The sequence below is a fragment of the Oncorhynchus nerka genome, linkage group LG27, assembly GCF_034236695.1.
Source record: "Oncorhynchus nerka isolate Pitt River linkage group LG27, Oner_Uvic_2.0, whole genome shotgun sequence".
In the NCBI taxonomy this organism is placed as follows: domain Eukaryota; kingdom Metazoa; phylum Chordata; class Actinopteri; order Salmoniformes; family Salmonidae; genus Oncorhynchus; species Oncorhynchus nerka.
The window spans coordinates 100412267-100437777 of record NC_088422.1 but is presented as its reverse complement, the minus strand read 5'-3'; the positions used below and the strand labels follow the sequence as shown (position 1 = coordinate 100437777).

General features: G+C 39.9%; 2 protein-coding genes and 1 pseudogene across 2 annotated transcripts in view; 2 read left to right on the top strand and 1 right to left on the bottom strand.

Moving 5' to 3' along the window:
* LOC135565428 (junctophilin-3-like) overlaps positions 1 to 25511 on the top strand; it is a 225378-nt pseudogene that overhangs the window by 77604 nt on the left and 122263 nt on the right.
* On the bottom strand, positions 9579 to 15655 carry psmd13 (proteasome 26S subunit, non-ATPase 13). The gene is made up of 11 exons (XM_065012470.1): positions 15444 to 15655; positions 14708 to 14821; positions 14512 to 14567; positions 14238 to 14368; positions 13719 to 13890; positions 13443 to 13522; positions 13106 to 13231; positions 12765 to 12827; positions 11478 to 11558; positions 10458 to 10574; positions 9579 to 10173 (listed from the first exon to the last, which is right to left on the bottom strand). The coding sequence occupies exons 1-11, from the start codon at positions 15542 to 15544 to the stop codon at positions 10078 to 10080; spliced, it is 1137 nt and encodes a 378-aa protein (XP_064868542.1). The 5' UTR covers positions 15545 to 15655; the 3' UTR covers positions 9579 to 10077.
* The window catches only part of sirt3 (sirtuin 3), a 10067-nt gene continuing 487 nt past the window's right edge, over positions 15932 to 25511 (top strand). The window contains exons 1-7 of the mRNA XM_065012471.1: positions 15932 to 16243; positions 16392 to 16635; positions 16850 to 17082; positions 22179 to 22279; positions 22496 to 22657; positions 22930 to 23142; positions 25378 to 25511. The exon at positions 25378 to 25511 is cut by the window's right edge and continues 487 nt beyond it. Coding sequence (XP_064868543.1) covers positions 16147 to 16243; positions 16392 to 16635; positions 16850 to 17082; positions 22179 to 22279; positions 22496 to 22657; positions 22930 to 23142; positions 25378 to 25398 — 1071 coding nt within the window. The 5' untranslated portion in view covers positions 15932 to 16146 and the 3' untranslated portion in view covers positions 25399 to 25511. The remainder of the gene's footprint in view (positions 16244 to 16391; positions 16636 to 16849; positions 17083 to 22178; positions 22280 to 22495; positions 22658 to 22929; positions 23143 to 25377) is intronic.

Below are 25511 nucleotides of genomic sequence, written 5' to 3'. Positions count from 1 at the left end.
GTGGCTACACCTACCAGCCTAGGATTAGTGTTTTAGTTTACTGATTGTGGCTACACCTACCAGCCTAGGATTAGTGTTTTAGTTTATTGATTGTGGCTACACCTACCAGCCAGCCTAGGATTAGTGTTTTAGTTTATTGATTGTGGCTACACCTACCAGCCTAGGATTAGTGTTTTAGTTTATTGATTGTGGCTACACCTACACCCAGCCTAGGATTAGTGTTTTAGTTTATTGATTGTGGCTACACCTACCAGCCTAGGATTAGTGTTTTAGTTTATTGATTGTGGCTACACCTACCAGCCTAGGATTAGTGTTTTAGTTTATTGATTGTGGCTACACCTACCAGCCTAGGATTAGTGTTTTAGTTTATTGATTGTGGCTACACCTACCAGCCTAGGATTAGTGTTTTAGTTTATTGATTGTGGCTACACCTACCAGCCTAGGATTAGTGTTTTAGTTTATTGATTGTGGCTACACCTACCAGCCTAGGATTAGTGTTTTAGTTTATTGATTGTGGCTACACCTACCAGCCTAGGATTAGTGTTTTAGTTTATTGATTGTGGCTACACCTACCAGCCTAGGATTAGTGTTTTAGTTTATTGATTGTGGCTACACCTACCAGCCTAGGATTAGTGTTTTAGTTTATTGATTGTGGCTACACCTACCAGCCTAGGATTAGTGTTTTAGTTTATTGATTGTGGCTACACCTAGGATTAGTGTTTTACCAGCCTAGGATTAGTGTTTTAGTTTATTGATTGTGGCTACACCTACCAGCCTAGGATTAGTGTTTTAGTTTATTGATTGTGGCTACACCTACCAGCCTAGGATTAGTGTTTTAGTTTATTGATTGTGGCTACACCTACCAGCCTAGGATTAGTGTTTTAGTTTATTGATTGTGGCTACACCTACCAGCCTAGGATTAGTGTTTTAGTTTATTGATTGTGGCTACACCTACCAGCCTAGGATTAGTGTTTTAGTTTATTGATTGTGGCTACACCTACCAGCCTAGGATTAGTGTTTTAGTTTATTGATTGTGGCTACACCTACCAGCCTAGGATTAGTGTTTTAGTTTACTGATTGTGGCTACACCTACCAGCCTAGGATTAGTGTTTTAGTTTATTGATTGTGGCTACACCTACCAGCCTAGGATTAGTGTTTTAGTTTATTGATTGTGGCTACACCTACCAGCCTAGGATTAGTGTTTTAGTTTATTGATTGTGGCTACACCTACCAGCCTAGGATTAGTGTTTTAGTTTATTGATTGTGGCTACACCTACCAGCCTAGGATTAGTGTTTTAGTTTATTGATTGTGGCTACACCTACCAGCCTAGGATTAGTGTTTTAGTTTATTGATTGTGGCTACACCTACCAGCCTAGGATTAGTGTTTTAGTTTATTGATTGTGGCTACATTGATTGTGGCCAGCCTAGGATTAGTGTTTTAGTTTATTGATTGTGGCTACACCTACCAGCCTAGGATTAGTGTTTTAGTTTATTGATTGTGGCTACACCTACCAGCCTAGGATTAGTGTTTTAGTTTATTAGTGTTTTGATTGTGGCTACACCTACCAGCCTAGGATTAGTGTTTTAGTTTATTGATTGTGGCTACACCTACCAGCCTAGGATTAGTGTTTTAGTTTACTGATTGTGGCTACACCTACCAGCCTAGGATTAGTGTTTTAGTTTATTGATTGTGGCTACACCTACCAGCCTAGGATTAGTGTTTTAGTTTACTGATTGTGGCTACACCTACCAGCCTAGGATTAGTGTTTTAGTTTATTGATTGTGGCTACACCTACCAGCCTAGGATTAGTGTTTTAGTTTATTGATTGTGGCTACACCTACCAGCCTAGGATTAGTGTTTTAGTTTATTGATTGTGGCTACACCTACCAGCCTAGGATTAGTGTTTTAGTTTACTGATTGTGGCTACACCTACCAGCCTAGGATTAGTGTTTTAGTTTATTGATTGTGGCTACACCTACCAGCCTAGGATTAGTGTTTTAGTTTATTGATTGTGGCTACACCTACCAGCCTAGGATTAGTGTTTTAGTTTACTGATTGTGGCTACACCTACCAGCCTAGGATTAGTGTTTTAGTTTATTGATTGTGGCTACACCTACCAGCCTAGGATTAGTGTTTTAGTTTATTGATTGTGGCTACACCTACCAGCCTAGGATTAGTGTTTTAGTTTACTGATTGTGGCTACACCTACCAGCCTAGGATTAGTGTTTTAGTTTATTGATTGTGGCTACACCTACCAGCCTAGGATTAGTGTTTTAGTTTATTGATTGTGGCTACACCTACCAGCCTAGGATTAGTGTTTTAGTTTATTGATTGTGGCTACACCTACCAGCCTAGGATTAGTGTTTTAGTTTATTGATTGTGGCTACACCTACCAGCCTAGGATTAGTGTTTTAGTTTATTGATTGTGGCTACACCTACCAGCCTAGGATTAGTGTTTTAGTTTATTGATTGTGGCTACACCTACCAGCCTAGGATTAGTGTTTTAGTTTATTGATTGTGGCTACACCTACCAGCCTAGGATTAGTGTTTTAGTTTATTGATTGTGGCTACACCTACCAGCCTAGGATTAGTGTTTTAGTTTATTGATTGTGGCTACACCTACCAGCCTAGGATTAGTGTTTTAGTTTATTGATTGTGGCTACACCTACCAGCCTAGGATTAGTGTTTTAGTTTATTGATTGTGGCTACACCTACCAGCCTAGGATTAGTGTTTTAGTTTATTGATTGTGGCTACACCTACCAGCCTAGGATTAGTGTTTTAGTTTACTGATTTTACTGATTGTGGCTACACCTACCAGCCTAGGATTAGTGTTTTAGTTTATTGATTGTGGCTACACCTACCAGCCTAGGATTAGTGTTTTAGTTTATTGATTGTGGCTACACCTACCAGCCTAGGATTAGTGTTTTAGTTTATTGATTGTGGCTACACCTACCAGCCTAGGATTAGTGTTTTAGTTTATTGATTGTGGCTACACCTACCAGCCTAGGATTAGTGTTTTAGTTTACTGATTGTGGCTACACCTACCAGCCTAGGATTAGTGTTTTAGTTTATTGATTGTGGCTACACCTACCAGCCTAGGATTAGTGTTTTAGTTTATTGATTGTGGCTACACCTACCAGCCTAGGATTAGTGTTTTAGTTTATTGATTGTGGCTACACCTACCAGCCTAGGATTAGTGTTTTAGTTTACTGATTGTGGCTACACCTACCAGCCTAGGATTAGTGTTTTAGTTTATTGATTGTGGCTACACCTACCAGCCTAGGATTAGTGTTTTAGTTTATTGATTGTGGCTACACCTACCAGCCTAGGATTAGTGTTTTAGTTTACTGATTGTGGCTACACCTACCAGCCTAGGATTAGTGTTTTAGTTTATTGATTGTGGCTACACCTACCAGCCTAGGATTAGTGTTTTAGTTTACTGATTGTGGCTACACCTACCAGCCTAGGATTAGTGTTTTAGTTTATTGATTGTGGCTACACCTACCAGCCTAGGATTAGTGTTTTAGTTTATTGATTGTGGCTACACCTACCAGCCTAGGATTAGTGTTTTAGTTTACTGATTGTGGCTACACCTACCAGCCTAGGATTAGTGTTTTAGTTTATTGATTGTGGCTACACCTACCAGCCTAGGATTAGTGTTTTAGTTTATTGATTGTGGCTACACCTACCAGCCTAGGATTAGTGTTTTAGTTTACTGATTGTGGCTACACCTACCAGCCTAGGATTAGTGTTTTAGTTTATTGATTGTGGCTACACCTACCAGTCTAGGATTAGTGTTTTAGTTTATTGATTGTGGCTACACCTACCAGCCTAGGATTAGTGTTTTAGTTTACTGATTGTGGCTACACCTACCAGCCTAGGATTAGTGTTTTAGTTTACTGATTGTGGCTACACCTACCAGTCTAGGATTAGTGTTTTAGTTTATTGATTGTGGCTACACCTACCAGCCTAGGATTAGTGTTTTAGTTTACTGATTGTGGCTACACCTATCAGCCTAGGATTAGTGTTTTAGTTTATTGATTGTGGCTACACCTACCAGCCTAGGATTAGTGTTTTAGTTTACTGATTGTGGCTACACCTACCAGCCTAGGATTAGTGTTTTAGTTTACTGATTGTGGCTACACCTACCAGCCTAGGATTAGTGTTTTAGTTTACTGATTGTGGCTACACCTACCAGCCTAGGATTAGTGTTTTAGTTTATTGATTGTGGCTACACCTACCAGCCTAGGATTAGTGTTTTAGTTTATTGATTGTGGCTACACCTACCAGTCTAGGATTAGTGTTTTAGTTTATTGATTGTGGCTACACCTACCAGTCTAGGATTAGTGTTTTAGTTTATTGCAAATCCTTGATTATTGTGCGGCACACAGGTAACGGTTCGCACGGTGTAATAATGTGTAGCTAAACTGTATTTACACTGTGTTCAGTATGTAGCCATTTAACATGGATGACATCACAGCCTGCGACTCAAATGGCACCCTATTCCCTGTATGGTACATTACTTTCCACCAGGGACCGTAGGGCTCTATAGGGAATAGGGGGCCATTCACTCTGATAACAGCGCAGATAATCAGAACCTCCCACGTCTTTCGCTGTCTGCCAATATGAAGCTATTGGGAGAGTCTTGAACCGTTTTCTTGGATAAGAACCACACATTTTCCACATTTTCTCTCTTATAAAGTGCATTAAAATAAAAGCAAGGGCATCTTCATGACTTAAGATGATCTAATCATTTTAATCATGATTAAATACCTGATTAAATCAACGTTTTCTGTTTTTATATTTGTTTTCTGTTTTCACATAATATATATTTTTTATTTTAATTCATAACAGTTTCAGTTGTTCAATGACATATTTATTTTAATCAACCCAATGTTTCCCCTATGATAATCAAGGTGGCATTTTGATAATGTGGTTATGTACAGTGGTTCATAGCCTGATAATGTGGTTATGTAGTTCATGGCCTGATAATGTGGTTATGTAGTTCATAACCTGATAATGTGGTTATGTAGTTCATGACCTGATAATGTGGTTATGTACAGTGGTTCATGGCCTGATAATGTGGTTATATAGTTCATGGCCTGATAATGTGGTTTTGTAGTTCATGGCCTGATAATGTGGTTATGTAGTTCATAGCCTGATAATGTGTTTATGTAGTTCATGGCCTGATAATGTGGTTATGTAGTTCATGACCTGATAATGTGGTTATGTACAGTGGTTCATAGCCTGATACTGTGGTTATGTAGTTCATGACCTGATAATGTGGTTATGTAGTTCATGACCTGATAATGTGGTTATGTACAGTGGTTCATAGCCTGATACTGTGGTTATGTAGTTCATGACCTGATAATGTGGTTATATAGTTCATAGCCTGATAATGTGGTTATGTAGTTCATGGCCTGATAATGTGGTTATGTAGTTCATGGCCTGATAATGTGGTTATGTAGTTCATGGCCTGATAATGTGTTTATGTAGTTCATGGCCTGATAATGTGATTATGTAGTTCATGACCTGATAATGTGGTTATGTACAGTGGTTCATAGCCTGATACTGTGGTTATGTAGTTCATGACCTGATAATGTGGTTATGTAGTTCATGACCTGATAATGTGGTTATGTACAGTGGTTCATAGCCTGATCTGTGGTTATGTAGTTCATGCCTGATAATGTGGTTATATAGTTCAGCCTGCCTGATAATGACCTGATAATGTGGTTATGTAGTTCATGGCCTGATAATGTGGTTATGTAGTTCATGACCTGATAATGTGGTTATGTAGTTCATGGCCTGATAATGTGTTTATGTAGTTCATGGCCTGATAATGTGTTTATGTAGTTCATAGCCTGATACTGTGGTTATGTAGTTCATGGCCTGATAATGTGGTTATGTAGTTCATGGACTGATAATGTGGTTATGTAGTTCATGGCCTGATAATGTGTTTATGTAGTTCATGGCCTGATAATGTGATTATGTAGTTCATGACCTGATAATGTGGTTATGTACAGTGGTTCATAGCCTGATACTGTGGTTATGTAGTTCATGACCTGATAATGTGGTTATATAGTTCATAGCCTGATAATGTGGTTATGTAGTTCATGGCCTGATAATGTGGTTATGTAGTTCATGGCCTGATAATGTGGTTATGTAGTTCATGGCCTGATAATGTGTTTATGTAGTTCATGGCCTGATAATGTGGTTATGTAGTTCATGGCCTGATAATGTGTTTATGTAGTTCATGGCCTGATAATGTGGTTATGTAGTTCATGACCTGATAATGTGGTTATGTACAGTGGTTCATGGCCTGATAATGTGGTTATATAGTTCATAGCCTGATAATGTGGTTATGTAGTTCATGGCCTGATAATGTGGTTATGTAGTTCATGGCCTGATAATGTGGTTATGTAGTTCATGGCCTGATAATGTGTTTATGTAGTTCATGGCCTGATAATGTGATTATGTAGTTCATGGCCTGATAATGTGGTTATGTACAGTGGTTCATAGCCTGATACTGTGGTTATGTAGTTCATGACCTGATAATGTGGTTATGTAGTTCATGACCTGATAATGTGGTTATGTACAGTGGTTCATAGCCTGATAATGTGGTTATGTAGTTCATGACCTGATAATGTGGTTATATAGTTCATAGCCTGATAATGTGGTTATGTAGTTCATGGCCTGATAATGTGGTTATGTAGTTCATGGCCTGATAATGTGGTTATGTAGTTCATGGCCTGATAATGTGGTTATGTAGTTCATGGCCTGATAATGTGGTTATGTAGTTCATGGCCTGATAATGTGTTTATGTAGTTCATGGCCTGATAATGTGATTATGTAGTTCATGACCTGATAATGTGGTTATGTACAGTGGTTCATAGCCTGATACTGTGGTTATGTAGTTCATGACCTGATAATGTGGTTATATAGTTCATAGCCTGATAATGTGGTTATGTAGTTCATAGCCTGATAATGTGGTTATGTAGTTCATGGCCTGATAATGTGGTTATGTAGTTCATGGCCTGATAATGTGTTTATGTAGTTCATGGCCTGATAATGTGGTTATGTAGTTCATGGCCTGATAATGTGTTTATGTAGTTCATGGCCTGATAATGTGGTTATGTAGTTCATGACCTGATAATGTGGTTATATAGTTCATAGCCTGATAATGTGGTTATGTAATTCATGGCCTGATAATGTGGTTATGTAGTTCATGGCCTGATAATGTGTTTATGTAGTTCATAGCCTGATAATGTGGTTATGTAGTTCATAGCCTGATAATGTGGTTATGTAGTTCATAGCCCTGATAATGTGGTTATGTAGTTCATAGCCTGATAATGTGGTTATGTAGTTCATAGCCTGATACTGTGGTTATGTAGTTCATAGCCTGATAATTCAGGGATTCAGTCTGGCCTCATACAAATGTATTGATTGAATGGAAGACTTTAATGAATCACCTTGGAAACCGAGTAGTGAGCTGGTGGATGTGTTTGTCACGATCTCCTCTCGTTGTTGGTTGCTGTTCCTTTACCTCAGGGACAATCTAAGACTAATTTAGCTCAATAGATTTCCTGTAGACATTTACTGAAAACCCTTCATTAAGATTGAATTAAGATGCTGCATTAACAATGTTGCAGTAGAATATATATTCATAATACTGTATCTATAAATGCAATGCATCGATTTAATAATTTGTTGTATGGTAAATCAGTGGTTATAACGTTGCCTACGTTTACACTGAGTGAACAAAACATTAGGAACACCTGCTCTATCCATGACATAGACTGACCAGGTAAAAGCTATGATCCCTTGTTGACGTCACTTGTTAAATCCACTTCAATCAAATTAAGATTTAAGTGCCTTTGAACGAGGTATGTGCCAGGCGCACCAGTTGGAGTGTGTCGAGAACTGCAACGCTTTTTCATGCTGAACAGTTTCCCTGTTTGTATCTAGAATGGTCCACCACCCAAAGGACATCCAGCCAACTTGATACAACTGTGGGAAGCATTGGAGTCGACATGGTGCAGCATCCCTGTGGAACACTTTCACCACCTTGTAGAGACCCTGTGGAAGGCTTTTAACACCTTGTAGAGACCCTGTGGAAGGCTTTCAACACCTTGTAGAGACCCTGTGGAAGGCTTTTAACACCTTTTAGAGACCCTGTGGAAGGCTTTCGACACCTTGTAGAGACCCTGTGGAAGGCTTTCAACACCTTGTAGAGTCCCTGTGGAAGGCTTTCAACACCTTGTAGAGTCCCTGTGGAAGGCTTTCAACACCTTGTAGAGTCCCTGTGGAAGGCTTTCAACACCTTGTAGAGACCCTGTGGAAGGCTTTCAACACCTTGTAGAGTCCCTGTGGAAGGCTTTTAACACCTTGTAAAGTCCCTGTGGAAGGCTTTCAACACCTTGTAGAGACTCTGTGGAAGGCTTTCAACACCTTGTAGAGTCCCTGTGGAAGGCTTTCAACACCTTGTAGAGTCCCTGTGGAAGGCTTTCAACACCTTGTAGAGTCCCTGTGGAAGGCTTTCAACACCTTGTAGAGTCCCTGTGGAAGGCTTTCAACACCTTGTAGAGTCCCTGTGGAAGGCTTTCAACACCTTGTAGAGTCCCTGTGGAAGGCTTTCAACACCTTGTAGAGACTCTGTGGAAGGCTTTTAACACCTTGTAGAGTCCCTGTAGAGTCCCTTTGGGAAGGGAAGGCTTTCAACATCTTGTAGAGTCCCTGTGGAAGGCTTTCAACACCTTGTAGAGTCCCTGTGGAAGGCTTTCAACATCTTGTAGAGTCCCTGTGGAAGGCTTTCAACACCTTGTAGAGTCCCTGTGGAAGGCTTTCAACACCTTGTAGAGTCCCTGTGGAAGGCTTTCAACACCTTGTAGAGTCCCTGTGGAATGCTTTCAACATCTTGTAGAGTCCATGCACCGATGAATTGAGGCTGTTCTGAGGACAAACGGGGGTGCAACTCAATAGTAAGCAGATGTTCCTAATGTTGGGTACATATACTCAGCGTATATCAGTAGGCTTTTAAGCACAGTAGTCGAAAAGATGAATAGAAAATAACTGAAATGATGGAATTTTAATTATATGAACAGTTTCCCCCATGTCTTGGACCTCATGTACCCCTGGGTTCACACCATACCCCTCTAGTCCTGGACCTCATGTACCCCTGGGTTCACCATACCACTCTAGTCCTGGACCTCATGTACCCCTGGGTTCATACCATACCCCTCTAGTCCTGGACCTCATGTACCCCTGGGTTCACCATACCCCTCTAGTCCTGGACCTCATGTACCCATGGGTTCACACCACACCCCTCTTGACTGTATTAGAGATGTCTTGGAAACCAGTGTTCTGGCATAGGGGCAGAGCAGGGTGCAACAGAGGATGTGACCGAGAACATTGAATGTAATTTCAGCAAGTGCCAACTCAAGAGGCTTATGTTGTTACAACTCTCCTAAACACAATATAACCTTCTGGTTAAACATACCTCAGGATCCAGGGTTGAGGAACTGTCATTCTATTTGTCAATATAACCAATTGGTCTAAAAATACAGTCACATCCATAATTCATGCTTGAAGGGTAATTTAATCAACAAGCATTTTTAATTTTTATTTCAAAATTTAACGTTTTCTTTTATTTATTTACTGCTATAAAGTAACAAGAACGTACACAGAACCCCAACAAAAATACAAATAAAAAACTGAAAAGGTTGGATGCATCAGTCCTTCTGGTAGATAAGTAGGTAGAGGAAGGAAGAGAGGATTCCTGTGATGGGGGTCTGTTCTAGGGGTGAACAGGCTGGGAGAAGGCCCCTGTCCAGAAGAACATCCTGGCACCTACACCTTAGACCCTTGTCTGAGAGGATCTGACTAGTGTAAGCAATATGGCCAAAACTCTACCTAGACTATCAGAGGGCAAGGTACTATCATCATACTGCATAAACCTATCAAATCTTCTCTGATCTCTACAAGTGTCTAGAGGTTAGGGGGTTGTTCTGGACAGGGCCATGGAGGAGACCAGAGGGAGGCCTGTCTAAGTGATGCTAAACCAAGGGGGGGGGCTGTCTAGGTGAGGATATCGTGGGCCTGCTGTTCCACCAACACAGCCATGTTTTTCACATCCCCACACCAGAGGTCCAACCGGTCCTTCATGCCCTTGATCTGAAAAAGGACAAGGAAGAGAGTCAGGGTCAAAGGTTAACATTCACAAGCTTTTCCATATGTCGAGGATGATTTCTATAGCTCAAAGCCACTTATTTGAACTACAACTAGGATTGGTCTCAATGTCTTGTGTTACAGAGGACATTATAGTAAAACAGAATAATCCCTGTTTCTGGTCCAAACCAGGAGTCATGTCCAGCCTCTGAGAACCGGTGCTTCTCATTGATTGATTATTATTCCTTGGCCCGTGAATATGAATATGTTAAAGAGTGGTATTCATTTACCTGCTGCAGGTCCAGTACTCGGGGCTGCACCCAGGTCATCTGAACCTTCTGGTCCACCTCGTCAATGTTTCCTTTGATCAGACCCACAGACAGAGCTTTCATCACTAGCAGCTCCACCTGCAGGGGACAACCAAGAATCACAATCAGACCCGGTTCAAACCGTTTACAATCAACTCTCCAGATAAACCCAGGTTGTCACCAACCCTGGTCCCCAGATAAACCCCAACCCTGGTCCCCAGATAAACCCCAGTTGTCACCAACCCTGGTCCCCAGATAAACCCCAACCCTGGTCCCCAGATAAACCCCAACCCTGGTCCCCAGATAAACCCCAACCCTGGTCCCCAGATAAACCCCAGTTGTCACCAACCCTGGTCCCCAGATAAACCCCAGTTGTCACCAACCCTGGTCCCCAGATAAACCCCAGTTGTCACCAACCCTGGTCCCCAGATAAACCCCAACCCTGGTCCCCAGATAAACCCCAGTTGTCAACAACCCTGGTCCCCAGATAAACCCCAACCCTGGTCCCCAGATAAACCCCAACCCTGGTCCCCAGATAAACCCCAACCCTGGTCCCCAGATAAACCCCAACCCTGGTCCCCAGATAAACCCCAACCCTGGTCCCCAGATAAACCCCAACCCTGGTCCCCAGATAAACCCCAGTTGTCACCAACCCTGGTCTCCAGATAAACCCCAGTTGTCACCAACCCTAGTCTCCAGATAAACCCCAGTTGTCACCAACCCTAGTCTCCAGATAAACCCCAGTTGGCACCAACCCTGGTCTCCAGATAAACCCCAGTTGTCACCAACCCTGGAGGTGGAGCCACAGGATGTGCAGGCCTATAGTTCCAGACAGTAAAGCACCGACTCAACTAAATGTTATTTTAATTAGTTGTTATTGTGCTGGGAAAATCGCCTGTGGACCAGGTGACCACGGATACAGACCTATGTTCATAAGAAGCCTCCAGATATGAATAATTTGTCATAAGTGACATATGATTGGTGGATTGCTGACCAACTGACCTCGTTCACGGGGATCTTGGCACTCTGTCCAATCTCATGGAAGGTCAGCTGTCTGTTGTTGGCGGGACGAGTGAACGTCATCTAGACGGAGGAGAGAAGAAGAGGTAGACCTGTTAGGGCTGTTAGGGAGCATCATTTACATTTATCCTCGTCATTAAGCAGGACGCTGTGACCCAGAGAGACTGACCAATCAGTGCATCCAACAGTAAGCTGGTAAAAAAATCAGGTGTTGGAACCTAATTTATTTTCCAATTGTTTCATTCTGAACCATTAAAAATTTTTTGACTCAGCAAAAAAAAATAAAAGTCCCCTTTTTCAGGATGTAATAAATGTATCACTAGCCACTTTAAACTATGCCACTTTATATAATGTTTACGTATCCTACATGTATATACTGTACTCTATACCATCTACTGCATCTTGCCTATGCCGTTGGGCCATCTCTCATTCATATATTTTTATGTACAAATTCTTAATCATTCCTTTACACTTGTGTGTATAAGGTAGTTGTTGTGAATGGTCAGAACTAGAAGCACAAGCATTTCGCTACACTCGCATTAACATCTGCTAACCATGTGTATGTGACAAATAAAATTTGATAACTATAGTATCATTAACTAGCATTCTTCTGTTTTCATGCCTGTAACATCAGTAGGCTACAGTAGCCTATGCTTCAGAGGGGGGAGGGGCTACAGTAGCCTATGCTTCAGAGGGGGGAGGAGCTACAGTAGCCTATGCTTCAGAGGGGGGAGGAGCTACAGTAGCCTATGCTTCAGAGGGGGGATGGGCTACAGTAGCCTATACTTCAGAGTGGAGGGGCTACAGTAGCCCACACACTCACACACTGGCAAAGATCTGACAGGCAGACACTGGAAGAAGTTTCTGAGTGACAAAGTGAGGGCTTCAGAAGGAGGGGGAGGGGCAGGCAGACACTGGAAGAACTTCCTGAGTGACATAGGGAGAGCTTTGCATAGCCACTTTGTTGTGTTTTTTTGTGGGACTAGAAAAATTACCCGAAATGTAAAGTTATTAATCGGTTCCCATGCTTTCAAAATAACTGTTCTGTTCCGGAACAGTATAGATCACTTTCGTTCCCAGTTCAGATTCTGTTCCTCTAAAAATATGACATTTTTCAGTTCCTACCCTTGGGTAAAACAAACACATTCATTGTGAAAAGTAAAACCTGTATCCAAACGTCAGTTCTCCTGCACTATAAAACATTCAATTAGAGAGAGCATTAGTTCTGCCGTGTAGGGGGGAGAAGAAGAGAGAGAAAGGAGAACCCACCTCCATCACACAAAGCAGCTGAATCTTCTGCATCAGTTTGGCTTCGTTGGCTGCCAGGTCAGGCTGCAACACAGACACACGTTGAGAGGAGTTGTGTTTGTTGGTTAAATGACAGGTGATTTCTAATCTTCTGTGATTATTGTAACATTATTAACTTGCATTATCATTTTAAAAAAATGGGCCTCCAATCATAGCACCTCCATGTCCATGTGAATAAACAATAACACATTATGGAAAGAGACTACAATAGTTTTCGCTCTTTATTTCTTGCAGCGATAGTTTCCATAGAGTACATTCAACCGACTGTTGTAGGCCGTACTATAGCCAGTTGTGCTGGTTACCTGCGCTCCCCAGGCAGACTTGTAGGCCTGGAACTTCTCCACGTTGCCTCCGTTGAAGGAGTACAATGTGTCTATCAGCCACTGCTTGTCTGTGCTCCTTAGGGACTCCAGTACCGGGTGCATCAGCTAAAAACACAAGCAGAGACAGGCTGTCAAACAAAGGCTGTCAAAGCCATTTGGTGCTTTGAAGGCAAAACTTGAGCCCAAACTTTTGTGGCTGTAGCTCAGCCAAAACTAGCTTTAAAATGGCTGCTTATTATCAGACAGACTAATATCTCACCAAATGGGAGGATACCTCAAAAACACAACTATCACAATGTTGGTGATGGGTAATTACCAGCTCTCCGAAGTTGTAAACTCCCTCTCCTAAGAGTCCAGCCAGACCCAGTGTGAAAGCCCTCTCCTGCTTCTCTGTCTCTGATGGATATAAAGACATCAGTTATGACAGCTAGTGAGTACTAGCACACAAAAAACTAATAACGCCTTCAAACAATTGTAAATAAAATAATAATAATAATATTCTAATGATGCTTTAGTGATTTTACCAACATTAAATTCTGCTGTATGATTTCAGTGCAACATACTGCCTCTGTACATTGTAAACAGATGTTACCTGGCAGGTCTTTGATGTCGACACAGCCGAGGTAGCGCAGAGCGTCCTTGTAGTAAGAGGCGTGGTTCCCCACGATGCGGTAGTATTTGCTGGACAGGTCGTAGAATCGCCCGTGGACTGACGTCACACCCGGCAAGTTATTCAGCGTCTCCTCCACCTCCTCAATTAATATCTGCAGGACGGAAGGCAGGGTTGCCTAGTGGTTAGAGCGATGGACTAGTAACCGGAAGGTTACAAGTTCAAACCCCGAGCTGACAAGGTACAAATCTGTCGTTCTGCCTCTGAACAGGCAGTTAACCCACTGTTCCTAGGCTGTCATTGAAAATAAGAATTTGTTCTTAACTGACTTGCCTGGTTAAATAAAATAAAAATATCCACTGGATTGAAATGTACATACACCTGGCCTCAGTAAGCTTTTGATTGTTTTGATTCATGCCATCTTGGGACAGGTCTCCATTGAGATGTTTGTTTTCCAGTTTTTTTACCTACAAGTTACTGTATACCCAGACAGTGTGTTACCTTTGTGGCTGGAAGGTCATTTATCTCCAGTTTAAGGGCTCCAATAGATGTCTTGCACAGAATGACCGACTCGTCGTTGCTCTTCACCTTCTCCTTAGTCTTCTCAAGGAAAGTGATAGCATCTTTAGGATCTGAAAAGGAGAACTTGGTTGAGCTGGTTGAAATCCCATGAGTGCTGATACATGCTGTATCTGAGTGGATTCAAGTTAAATTACTTAGCATCAGCGAAGAAGGTGATAGGACTACAGACTGCATGTCCCGACTGTGTTCTTACCTGTCATTTGTCTGGCAACATACAGGATGATTTCCACCAGAGACAGGGGGTTGATTCTAGAAACGACAGAGAGACAGAGAAAGAAAAGGTTACAACTGAACACTCAGAGATTAGACTACTAAACAGTGTTGTAATTCTAGCTACTATTCCAATTGTCAGAGAAGCAGTTATTACTGTAGGTTGGTGTTGGTCCTACCTGTGGTCAAAGTCACTGAGGAAGTTATCGTACAGTTGTATGAGGCCATCTCCTGTGGCAAAGCAAGGGTCTTTTACAAAGTCTGTGAGCTTTAGGGTCAACTGATGCCACAACCTGTCAATGGAAAGATGAGGCAAGCTGGTCAGATTGATTTCACCTTTAACTAGGCAAGTCAGTTAAGAACAAATTCTTATTTTCAATGACAGCCTAGGAACATTGGGTTAACTGCCTTGTTCAGGGGCAGAACGACTGATGTTTACCTTGTCATTTTGGTGATTCGATCGTGCAACTTTTCTGTTAACTTACTAGTCCAACTCTCTGACCACTAGTCTACCTGCCGCCAGATGAAGGGAAGACGGAGACTATGAATACCTATGGCCTTGCAAGATTGCAAAAGTCCCTAAACGCAACAAAAAAACGAACGTTAACTAACTAGCTAGCCTCCCTGTCTACTGAAGCATTTTTAGCAACCGTTAACGGAATAGCATCAAGGAAGATTGTGGACATGACGAATATCACAACAATACATTTTCGGTAACGTTAGTCACATGTTACGAATAAAACATATTTCATGTTTTATTCCACTGTACACAATTCACAGTTGGTGTATTGTTTGTGTGTCATTCACTGATGGTTGGTGTTTAGCTAGCTACTGTAGCATTAGTAAGCTAACTCCATGACTCAGCGCATGAATGACATAAAAGCTAGCTAACGTAGACAAAGACGCTTTCCTTACTTTTTGTTGTAAAACTCCTCTAGTGTGTGCCATTCCGATGCCATCTCCGGGGTCGAACTGATGCTCTGTTGCGTTTTGAGGTACCCGGTAACATCTTTCATTGTCGCGGTAGGTTTAGATTTTAGATACCGAATAAGAAACGCGTTGACAACTTGTATCTATAATTGCTGTACCTAGCTAGCTAACTGAACAGCTAGCACCACAAGCAAAGAGCAGACGCAAAGACTCATGGGAGCTGAGCTGACACAGGAACGTCTACCGTAATATTTCTAACAAATACGCATTTGCGTGTTTTTTATTACCCCATATATATATTTTAAATAGATGTAATCACGATAAGTAGTTTAATTACTCGATATTAGTGGACCAAACTGCTATTTACAATTTATAAAATAATGACAGTGAGCACTTATATTTAAATGGTTTATTCTAAACTGTATTAAATAATTGTACATATTTTACGGTATAATCAGCCTTCGTCACGAGTTCAAAGGTAACCAGAGCAACAACAGACTAATGCAGCGGCTCACATTTGTTTTGAGCGAATGTTGTGCATTATGAAATGTAGCTAAAGCTTAGGAGAGTTATGCTATTGAAATGGTTCTTCTTGTATAAAAACATGCGCTTCAACTGCCTGCTTCCAAAATGAAGATGCGGTTCTAGAGAAAGCTACAGATATACTGTGTATTTCTTGCAGCTAGCTATGACTTATTTCATGTCCTCCCCAATGGTCCACAAGGGCAGGTTATATCTGTATCATACTATTACATCGAGTACAGCTAGATTCATCAAACTGAAACGTAAGCAAGAGCCTAAATATCGATTTGAAACTAATTGTAATTTGAAAGCTGCTTTTGAGATTGATGTGAACATTACATAGACCTACGATGATCGATGAGGATAGTAGCTAGTTACTCAGTAACTTCACCACATGCATTACCTTCTCAGATCAACAGCAAAGAACATTATTCCTCGCTCCAAGGCAAAGGGATGTCCACGGTCTACGTCCAAGCCAAGACAGGACAGTCTGGTGGCCTGGGTTTCGAGGACTGTTCTGTAGAGGAGGAGTGGAGGACTCCAAGCAGCAGACGCTAGAGGACCTCACTAAGAGCATCAGAGGCGGACAGTACAAGAGGATCATAGTGATGGCAGGGGCTGGGATCAGCACACCTAGTGGGATCCCAGACTTCAGGTGACAAGCGGTATATTTTAAATGCTTGAGGTGCACTTGACCGGTGGGCAGGGTGCGGTTTTGCACTTTTGGGATGATTCCATTGGTTGAAGTTCCATCAAATGCAACCTCAAGTATTTGGAAAGTGTTTGAGATGTTCAGTCAATCCATGTCAGGAATACAATGAATGCACAGACTTTGTAGGAAACCTTTTCTCCCTACTTTCCTTGGACAGGTCCCCTGGCAGTGGTCTCTATGACAACCTCCAGCAGTATAATCTTCCTTACGCAGAAGCCATCTTCGAGATCAACTACTTCCATCACAACCCCAACCCTTTCTTTGCCCTGGCCAAAGAGCTGTACCCAGGCAACTACCAACCCAACCTCACACACTATTTCATACGTCTCCTTCATGACAAGGGCCAGCTCCTCAGAATGTACACGCAGAATATCGACGGCCTGGAGAGACGTAAGTGGATACACTATGACCATATTGAAAAACAGTTCAGATAATACACACAGGAGCCTGTCATCTCTCTCTCTCTATCTCACACACGCTGTGTGGCTGCTGCCAACATACTGACTCAACTCCTGACACTTTAATAATGGAAAAATGGATGAAATAAATGTATCACTAGTCACTTTAAACAATGCCACTACATTACCCTACATACCCTACATTACTCATCTCATATGTATATACTGCACTCTATACCATCTACTGCATCTTTATGTAATACATGTATCACTAGTCACTTTAAACAATGCCACTCCATATAATGTCTACATACCCTACATTACTCATCTCATATGTATATACTGCACTCTATACCATCTACTGCATCTTTATGTAATACATGTATCACTAGCCACTTTAAACAATGCCACTACATTACCCTACATACCCTACATTACTCATCTCATATGTATATACTGTACTCTATACCATCTACTGCATCTTTATGTAATACATGTATCACTAGCCACTTTAAACAATGCCACTCCATATAATGTTTACATACCCTACATTACTCATCTCATATGTATATGTATATACTGCACTCTATACCATCTACTGCATCTTTATGTAATACATGTATCACTAGTCACTTTAAACAATGCCACTACATTACCCTACATACCCTACATTACTCATCTCATATGTATATACTGCACTCTATACCATCTACTGCATCTTTATGTAATACATGTATCACTAGTCACTTTAAACAATGCCACTACATTACCCTACATACCCTACATTACTCATCTCATATGTATATACTGTACTCTATACCATCTACTGCATCTTTATGTAATACATGTATCACTAGTCACTTTAAACAATGCCACTCATATGTTTATACCCTACATTACTCATCTCATATGTATATATACCATACCATCTACTGCATCTTTATGTAATACATGTATCACTAGCCACTTTAAACAATGCCACTACATTACCCTACATACCCTACATTACTCATCTCATATGTATATACTGTACTCTATACCATCTACTGCATCTTTATGTAATACATGTATCACTAGCCACTTTAAACAATGCCACTACATTACCCTACATACCCTACATTACTCATCTCATATGTATATACTGCACTCTATACCATCTACTGCATCTTTATGTAATACATGTATCACTAGCCACTTTAAACAATGCCACTCCATATAATGTCTACATACCCTACATTACTCATCTCATATGTATATACTGCACTCTATACCATCTACTGCATCTTTATGTAATACATGTATCACTAGCCACTTTAAACAATGCCACTACATTACCCTACATACCCTACATTACTCATCTCATATGTATATACTGCACTCTATACCATCTACTGCATCTTTATGTAATACATGTATCACTAGCCACTTTAAACAATGCCACTACATTACCCTACATACCCTACATTACTCATCTCATATGTATATACTGCACTCTATACCATCTACTGCATCTTTATGTAATACATGTATCACTAGTCACTTTAAACAATGCCACTACATTACCCTACATACCCTACATTACTCATCTCATATGTATATACTGCACTCTATACCATCTACTGCATCTTTATGTAATACATGTATCACTAGCCACTTTAAACAATGCCACTCCATATAATGTTTACATACCCTACATTACTCACTGTATATAACAATGCATCTTGATGTAATGTATCACTAGCCACTTTAAACAATGCCACTCCATATAATGTTTACATACCCTACATTACTCATCTCATATGTATATACTGTACTCTATACCATCTACTGCATCTTTATGTAATACATGTATCACTAGCCACTTTAAACAATGCCACTCCATATAATGTTTACATACCCTACATTACTCCTCTCATATGTATATACTTACTATACCATCTCTGCATATGTAATAAATGTATCACTAGCCACTTTAAACAATGCCACTCCATTACCCTACATACCTACATTACTCATCTCATATGTATATACTGTACTCTATACCATCTACTGCATCTTTATGTAATACATGTATCACTAGCCACTTTAAACAATGCCACTTCATATAATGTCTACATACCCTACATTACTCATCTCATATGTATATGTATATACTGCACTCTATACCATCTACTGCATCTTTATGTAATACATGTATCACTAGCCACTTTAAACAATGCCACTACATTACCCTACATACCCTACATTACTCATCTCATATGTATATACTGCACTCTATACCATCTACTGCATCTTTATGTAATACATGTATCACTAGCCACTTTAAACAATGCTCATCTCATATGTATATACTGCACTCTATACCATCTACTGCATCTTTATGTAATACATGTATCACTAGCCACTTTTACTCCATATAATGTTTACATCTACATTACTCATCTCATATGTATATACTGTACTCTATACCATCTACTGCATCTTTATGTAATAAATGTATCACTAGCCACTTTAAACAATGCCACTCCATATAATGTTTACATACATACCTACATTACTCATCTCATATGTATATGTATATACTGCACTCTATACCATCTACTGCATCTTTATGTAATACATGTATCACTAGCCACTTTAAACAATGCCACACCATTATGTTTACATACCCTACATTACTCATCTCATATGTATATACTGCACTCTATACCATCTACTGCATCTTTATGTAATACATGTATCACTAGCCACTTTAAACAATGCCACTCCATATAATGTTTACATACATTTATCTCCTGCACTCTATACCATCTACTGCATCTACATTATCTAGCCATCAATCATATGTATTATACTGTATATACTGCACTCTATACCATCTACTGCATCTTTATGTAATACATGTATCACTAGCCACTTTAAACAATGCCACTCCATATAATGTTTACATACCCTACATTACTCATCTCATATGTATATACTGTACTCTATACCATCTACTGCATCTTGATGTAATGTATCACTAGCCACTTTAAACAATGCCACTCCATATAATGTTTACATACCCTACATTACTCATCTCATATGTATATACTGTACTCTATACCATCTACTGCATCTTTATGTAATACATGTATCACTAGCCACTTTAAACAATGCCACTCCATATAATGTTTACATACCCTACATTACTCCTCTCATATGTATATACTGTACTCTATACCATCTACTGCATCTTGATGTAATAAATGTATCACTAGCCACTTTAAACAATGCCACTCCATTACCCTACATACCCTACATTACTCATCTCATATGTATATACTGTACTCTATACCATCTACTGCATCTTTATGTAATACATGTATCACTAGCCACTTTAAACAATGCCACTTCATATAATGTCTACATACCCTACATTACTCATCTCATATGTATATGTATATACTGCACTCTATACCATCTACTGCATCTTTATGTAATACATGTATCACTAGCCACTTTAAACAATGCCACTTCATATAATGTCTACATACCCTACATTACTCATCTCATATGTATATACTGCACTCTATACCATCTACTGCATCTTTATGTAATACATGTATCACTAGCCACTTTAAACAATGCCACTCCATATAATGTTTACATACCCTACATTACTCATCTCATATGTATATACTGTACTCTATACCATCTACTGCATCTTTATGTAATACATGTATCACTAGCCACTTTAAACAATGCCACTCCATATAATGTCTACATACCCTACATTACTCATCTCATATGTATATACTGCACTCTATACCATCTACTGCATCTTGATGTAATACATGTATCACTAGCCACTTTAAACAATGCCACTCCATATAATGTTTACATACCCTACATTACTCATCTCATATGTATATACTGCACTCTATACCATCTACTGCATCTTTATGTAATACATGTATCACTAGCCACTTTAAACAATGCCACTCCATATAATGTTTACATACCCTACATTACTCATCTCATATGTATATACTGTACTCTATACCATACTTTATGTAATCTCACTAGCCATCTGCCACTTATAATGTTTACATACCCTACATTATCATCTCTATGTATATACTGCACTCTATACCACATTTAAACAATGTATCACTAGCCACTTTAAACAATGCCACTCCATATAATGTTTACATACCCTACATTACTCATCTCATATGTATATGTATATACTGCACTCTATACCATCTACTGCATCTTTATGTAATACATGTATCACTAGCCACTTTAAACAATGCCACTCCATATAATGTTTACATACCCTACATTACTCATCTCATATGTATATACTGCACTCTATACCATCTACTGCATCTTTATGTAATGTATCACTAGCCACTTTAAACAATGCCACTCCATATAATGTCTACATACCCTACATTACTCATCTCATATGTATATGTATATACTGCACTCTATACCATCTACTGCATCTTTATGTAATACATGTATCACTAGCCACTTTAAACAATGCCACTCCATATAATGTTTACATACCCTACATTACTCATCTCATATGTATATACTGCACTCTATACCATCTACTGCATCTTTATGTAATACATGTATCACTAGCCACTTTGTTTACATACCCTACATTACTCATCTCATATGTATATACTGTACTCTATACCATCTACTGCATCTTTATGTAATACATGTATCACTAGCCACTTTGTTTACATACCCTACATTACTCATCTCATATGTATATACTGTACTCTATACCATCTGCTGCATCTTGCCTATGCCGCTCTGTACCATCACTCATTCATATATCTTTATGTACATATTCTTATTCATTCCTTTACACTTGTGTGTATAAGGTGGTAGTTGTGAAATTGTTAGGTTAGATTACTCATTGGATATTACTGCATTGTCTGAACTAGAAGCACAAGCATTTCGCTACACTCGCATTAACATCTGCTAACCATGTGTATGTGACAAATAACATTAGATTTGATTTGTTTCACTGTCTCTCTCCCTCTCTGTCTATCTCACTGTGTTTCACTGTGTGTGTGACTCTAGTGGCAGGAATCCCCCCTGAGAAACTGGTGGAGGCACACGGCTCGTTTGCTACTGCTACCTGTACTGTGTGTCTCAGAGTCTACAAGGGGGAGGAGCTACGTGTGAGTCGGTTAACTATCACTCCATTCTCAGAGCATTTCCCTGTTACAACTGATTCATATTATTGAGAGACTTCAATCCATCTAGCTCCGATACTGTCATTTGTGAAAGTTTCTTAAGTTTGAAAGATAATAGTTTGATGCAGTGGCTTGTTGTTAAAATATATATATATAGATTTGATTTCCTGTATTTCTCCTGTGTGTTTGTCTACTTCTTAGCCTGACATTATGAAGGGGACAGTCCCTAAATGTCCCACTTGTAAGGGTGTGGTGAAGCCTGACATTGTCTTCTTTGGGGAGGAACTACCTCCTCACTACTTCAGCTACCTGAAGGACTTTCCCCTGGCAGACCTCCTCATTATCATGGGTACCTCTCTGGAGGTGAGGAACACTGATATTAATGTGTTATTAAGATGTTATACACATGTTATGTGGCTGTTAGTAAGCTGTTATTCACAGTTATAAACATGTTATAAACCAGTTAACACGCTATTCTCCTGTTATTCACCTGTCAATCAGGCAGGACAGGGTTTCACTCAGTAGTCCAGGGTTCCTATAAAAGATATCTCCGGTGTGTGTGTGTGTGTATATATATTATTTATTTATTTATTTACTGGAGACTTAAAACATGTTGTTCCATGTCAATACACTAGGTGGAGCCCTTTGCCAGTCTGGCCGGAGCTGTGAGGGACTCTGTCCCTCGCCTACTTATCAACAGAGACCTGGTGGGGCCCTTCGCTTGGGGGACCCCGCGACACAATGATGTGACCCAGCTAGGGGATGTGGTCGGTGGGGTGCAGATGCTGGCTGATGTCCTGGGCTGGAACCACCAGCTGGAGGCTCTCATGGCTGCCAATGCTAAGAAGGTTGGTTCATGGGAAATCATCTGATTTACACACGTGTCACGTACGCATTTAACACACAAACGCACCTAAACCCTGGGCTCTTTGCATTTTCAGAGCATTCAGAGACTTAATATATATCAGAGATTCTTCAAAGTCTGGACAATCCTTGTCCGGCAGGAAAAATGTATAGAAAAAATTACAAATTGTTCCGTTATTTGACTTTGAATAATATTTCTCTCAAAACTGTGATTCCTAAAAAATGTGTCTGGAGATTTGGTCGACTCAGTCAGATTTGTCTGAAATCCTAAATGAATCAGGAATGAGCAGGGACAGCTCTACCACCAGGACCTCCTTATTCATGTCCTCATGGAGTGCAACAAGGCCACTCGTGGTCTGGAAAGTTCTCAAATGTTGATAGAATTAAACAAACAATATTGAAATCACTATGGCCACAACCATAAACTGTCAACTCCATCTCCCTGATAGGATGGGAATTTTGGTTAAAATATGTTTATTTTAAATGAGATTTTAGAGTCATGAAGCACCCGAGGAAAAACTCAATTGCTACTTTGTATACAACTTGAATGAATAAACATTTACATTTTTTTTCTACTCCGTAAAACAAACTCCTCAGATTTTCATGTAAAGTAAATTCTGTCTGAAAAACCTGATAGATTGATGCTTTTATTGGCAAATTTTCAAAATGAATTATTTTCTATATTTTACTAAAACTTTGTGTTGAACTTCTATTTTTCAGAGGTAAAAAAAAAAAAAGTATGTTTTGAGTGTTTGTTGTCCACTTCATCAGTGACCTGTCAACTCCGTCACAGACGGCTAAACCCCCCTTAAGATACGTCGTTCTGAAACATACACTTCAACTATTGAAGTACTTCCTGTCCTAGACCTAAGGGATAATGTTTTGGACATTTGGTTTTATGTTCTGAATATAGAAAAACATACCAACATGCTTATGAAATTAACCTGGAGCATTTTATATAGCGCTATAAAACAAAACAAAAGGAAGTTTGGAGATTTGAATTTAATGTAAGAGTCAATCTATGGAAAATAATGAACGACGTGGAAGGTGTGTTCACGGAGTGGAACTGACCTTCCACAGAGTTACATTATTTTACAAAGAATATATAGACTCTTTAGTTGATTATCCCTTTTATACCAAAGCTATAAATTTAACATATTTGCTGTTAGGAATGTGTACATTTTCCGGTAGAAATGTGTTCAACATCCACTGAAGTAGCTAGCGAGTTTGCTAGACAGCTTCAGGAGTTGCCATGGTAACCAAACAGACTTGCTAGTTTAGCTTAGCAGACCCAAACCATCAGTCCTAGTTTGCCTTTAGGAACATCGAATTCAACAATGGCAATGATGTTTTCAATTGGACGTTTGCTTTCAAAAGCAGCTCAAACATAGAACATGTAAGAATGAACTATAGCCAATGAATTCTATCATGCAAATATACCATGCGTTTGTTATAGGGAAATACTGCACACTCTAGAATGCCCTTCAAGCCAATCAGAAACAAGTATTCAACAATGCCCATGGTATAATTAAGCAATAAGGGTGTGGTATATGGCCAATATACCACGGCTAAGGGCCGTTCTTAAGCACGACACAACGCGGAGCCAGCTAATCAGCATTCAGGGCTCGAAACTGGGTGGTTTGAGCCCTGAATTCGTATTGGCTGAAAGCCATGGTATATCAGACCATATACCATAGATATGACAAAACATTTAGTTTTACAGCTCTAATTACGTTGGTAACCAGTTTATAACAGCAATAAGGCTCTTATGGGGTTTGTGATATATGGTCAATATACCACGGCTAAGGGCTGTGTCCAGGCACTCTGCGATGTGTCGTGCCTAAGAACAGCTCTTGAATAATCGAATGTTAGAATTAAACAATCAAGGCATTTAAACACTTGTTGAACGATAAACGTAGAAATGTAAGGTGTCTGACGGTGTTCACTATTCATTTGTAATATTAAGAAAAATATTTGTAAAAAAAAAAAAAAAAAGTTTATTTCCTCATCTTTCAAGAATCCCTGATGTATTTATAGTGTATGCCATTGAGCAGCTGTTTTTATCCAAAGTGACTTAGTTCCGTACATCCATTTGACATACGTGTGGTCCTGGGAATCGAGCAGCACTATCCCGGAGCTGCACTGAGCTACAAAGGACCACTTCAAAATATAAATTCAACCTCCACTATGTGGATCTTCTGTCTGTTTTTAATCTGCAGGCTACAGAGGAGGAGGAATGAGACGGTCGGTGTCTTTAAGATACCATTCAGAATGCCTCACCCCTGCAGTCCACCTCAGTCCACCTGCCTCGTAGCTCAGGACTACAGAGGAGGAGGAATGAGACGGTCGGTGT

Bases quoted from the DNA above. Each gene is read 5' to 3' on its own strand.
- psmd13 (XM_065012470.1), bottom strand. From the start codon at position 15,544: ATGAAAGATGTTACCGGGTACCTCAAAACGCAACAGAGCATCAGTTCG. The intron at 11,559-12,764 runs GTGGGTTCTCCT...TCCTCCGTCTAG, and splicing joins AGCTGCTTTGTGTGATGGAG to ATGACGTTCACTCGTCCCGC. The intron at 10,174-10,457 runs GTAAATGAATAC...GTCCTTTTTCAG, and splicing joins GAGTACTGGACCTGCAGCAG to ATCAAGGGCATGAAGGACCG.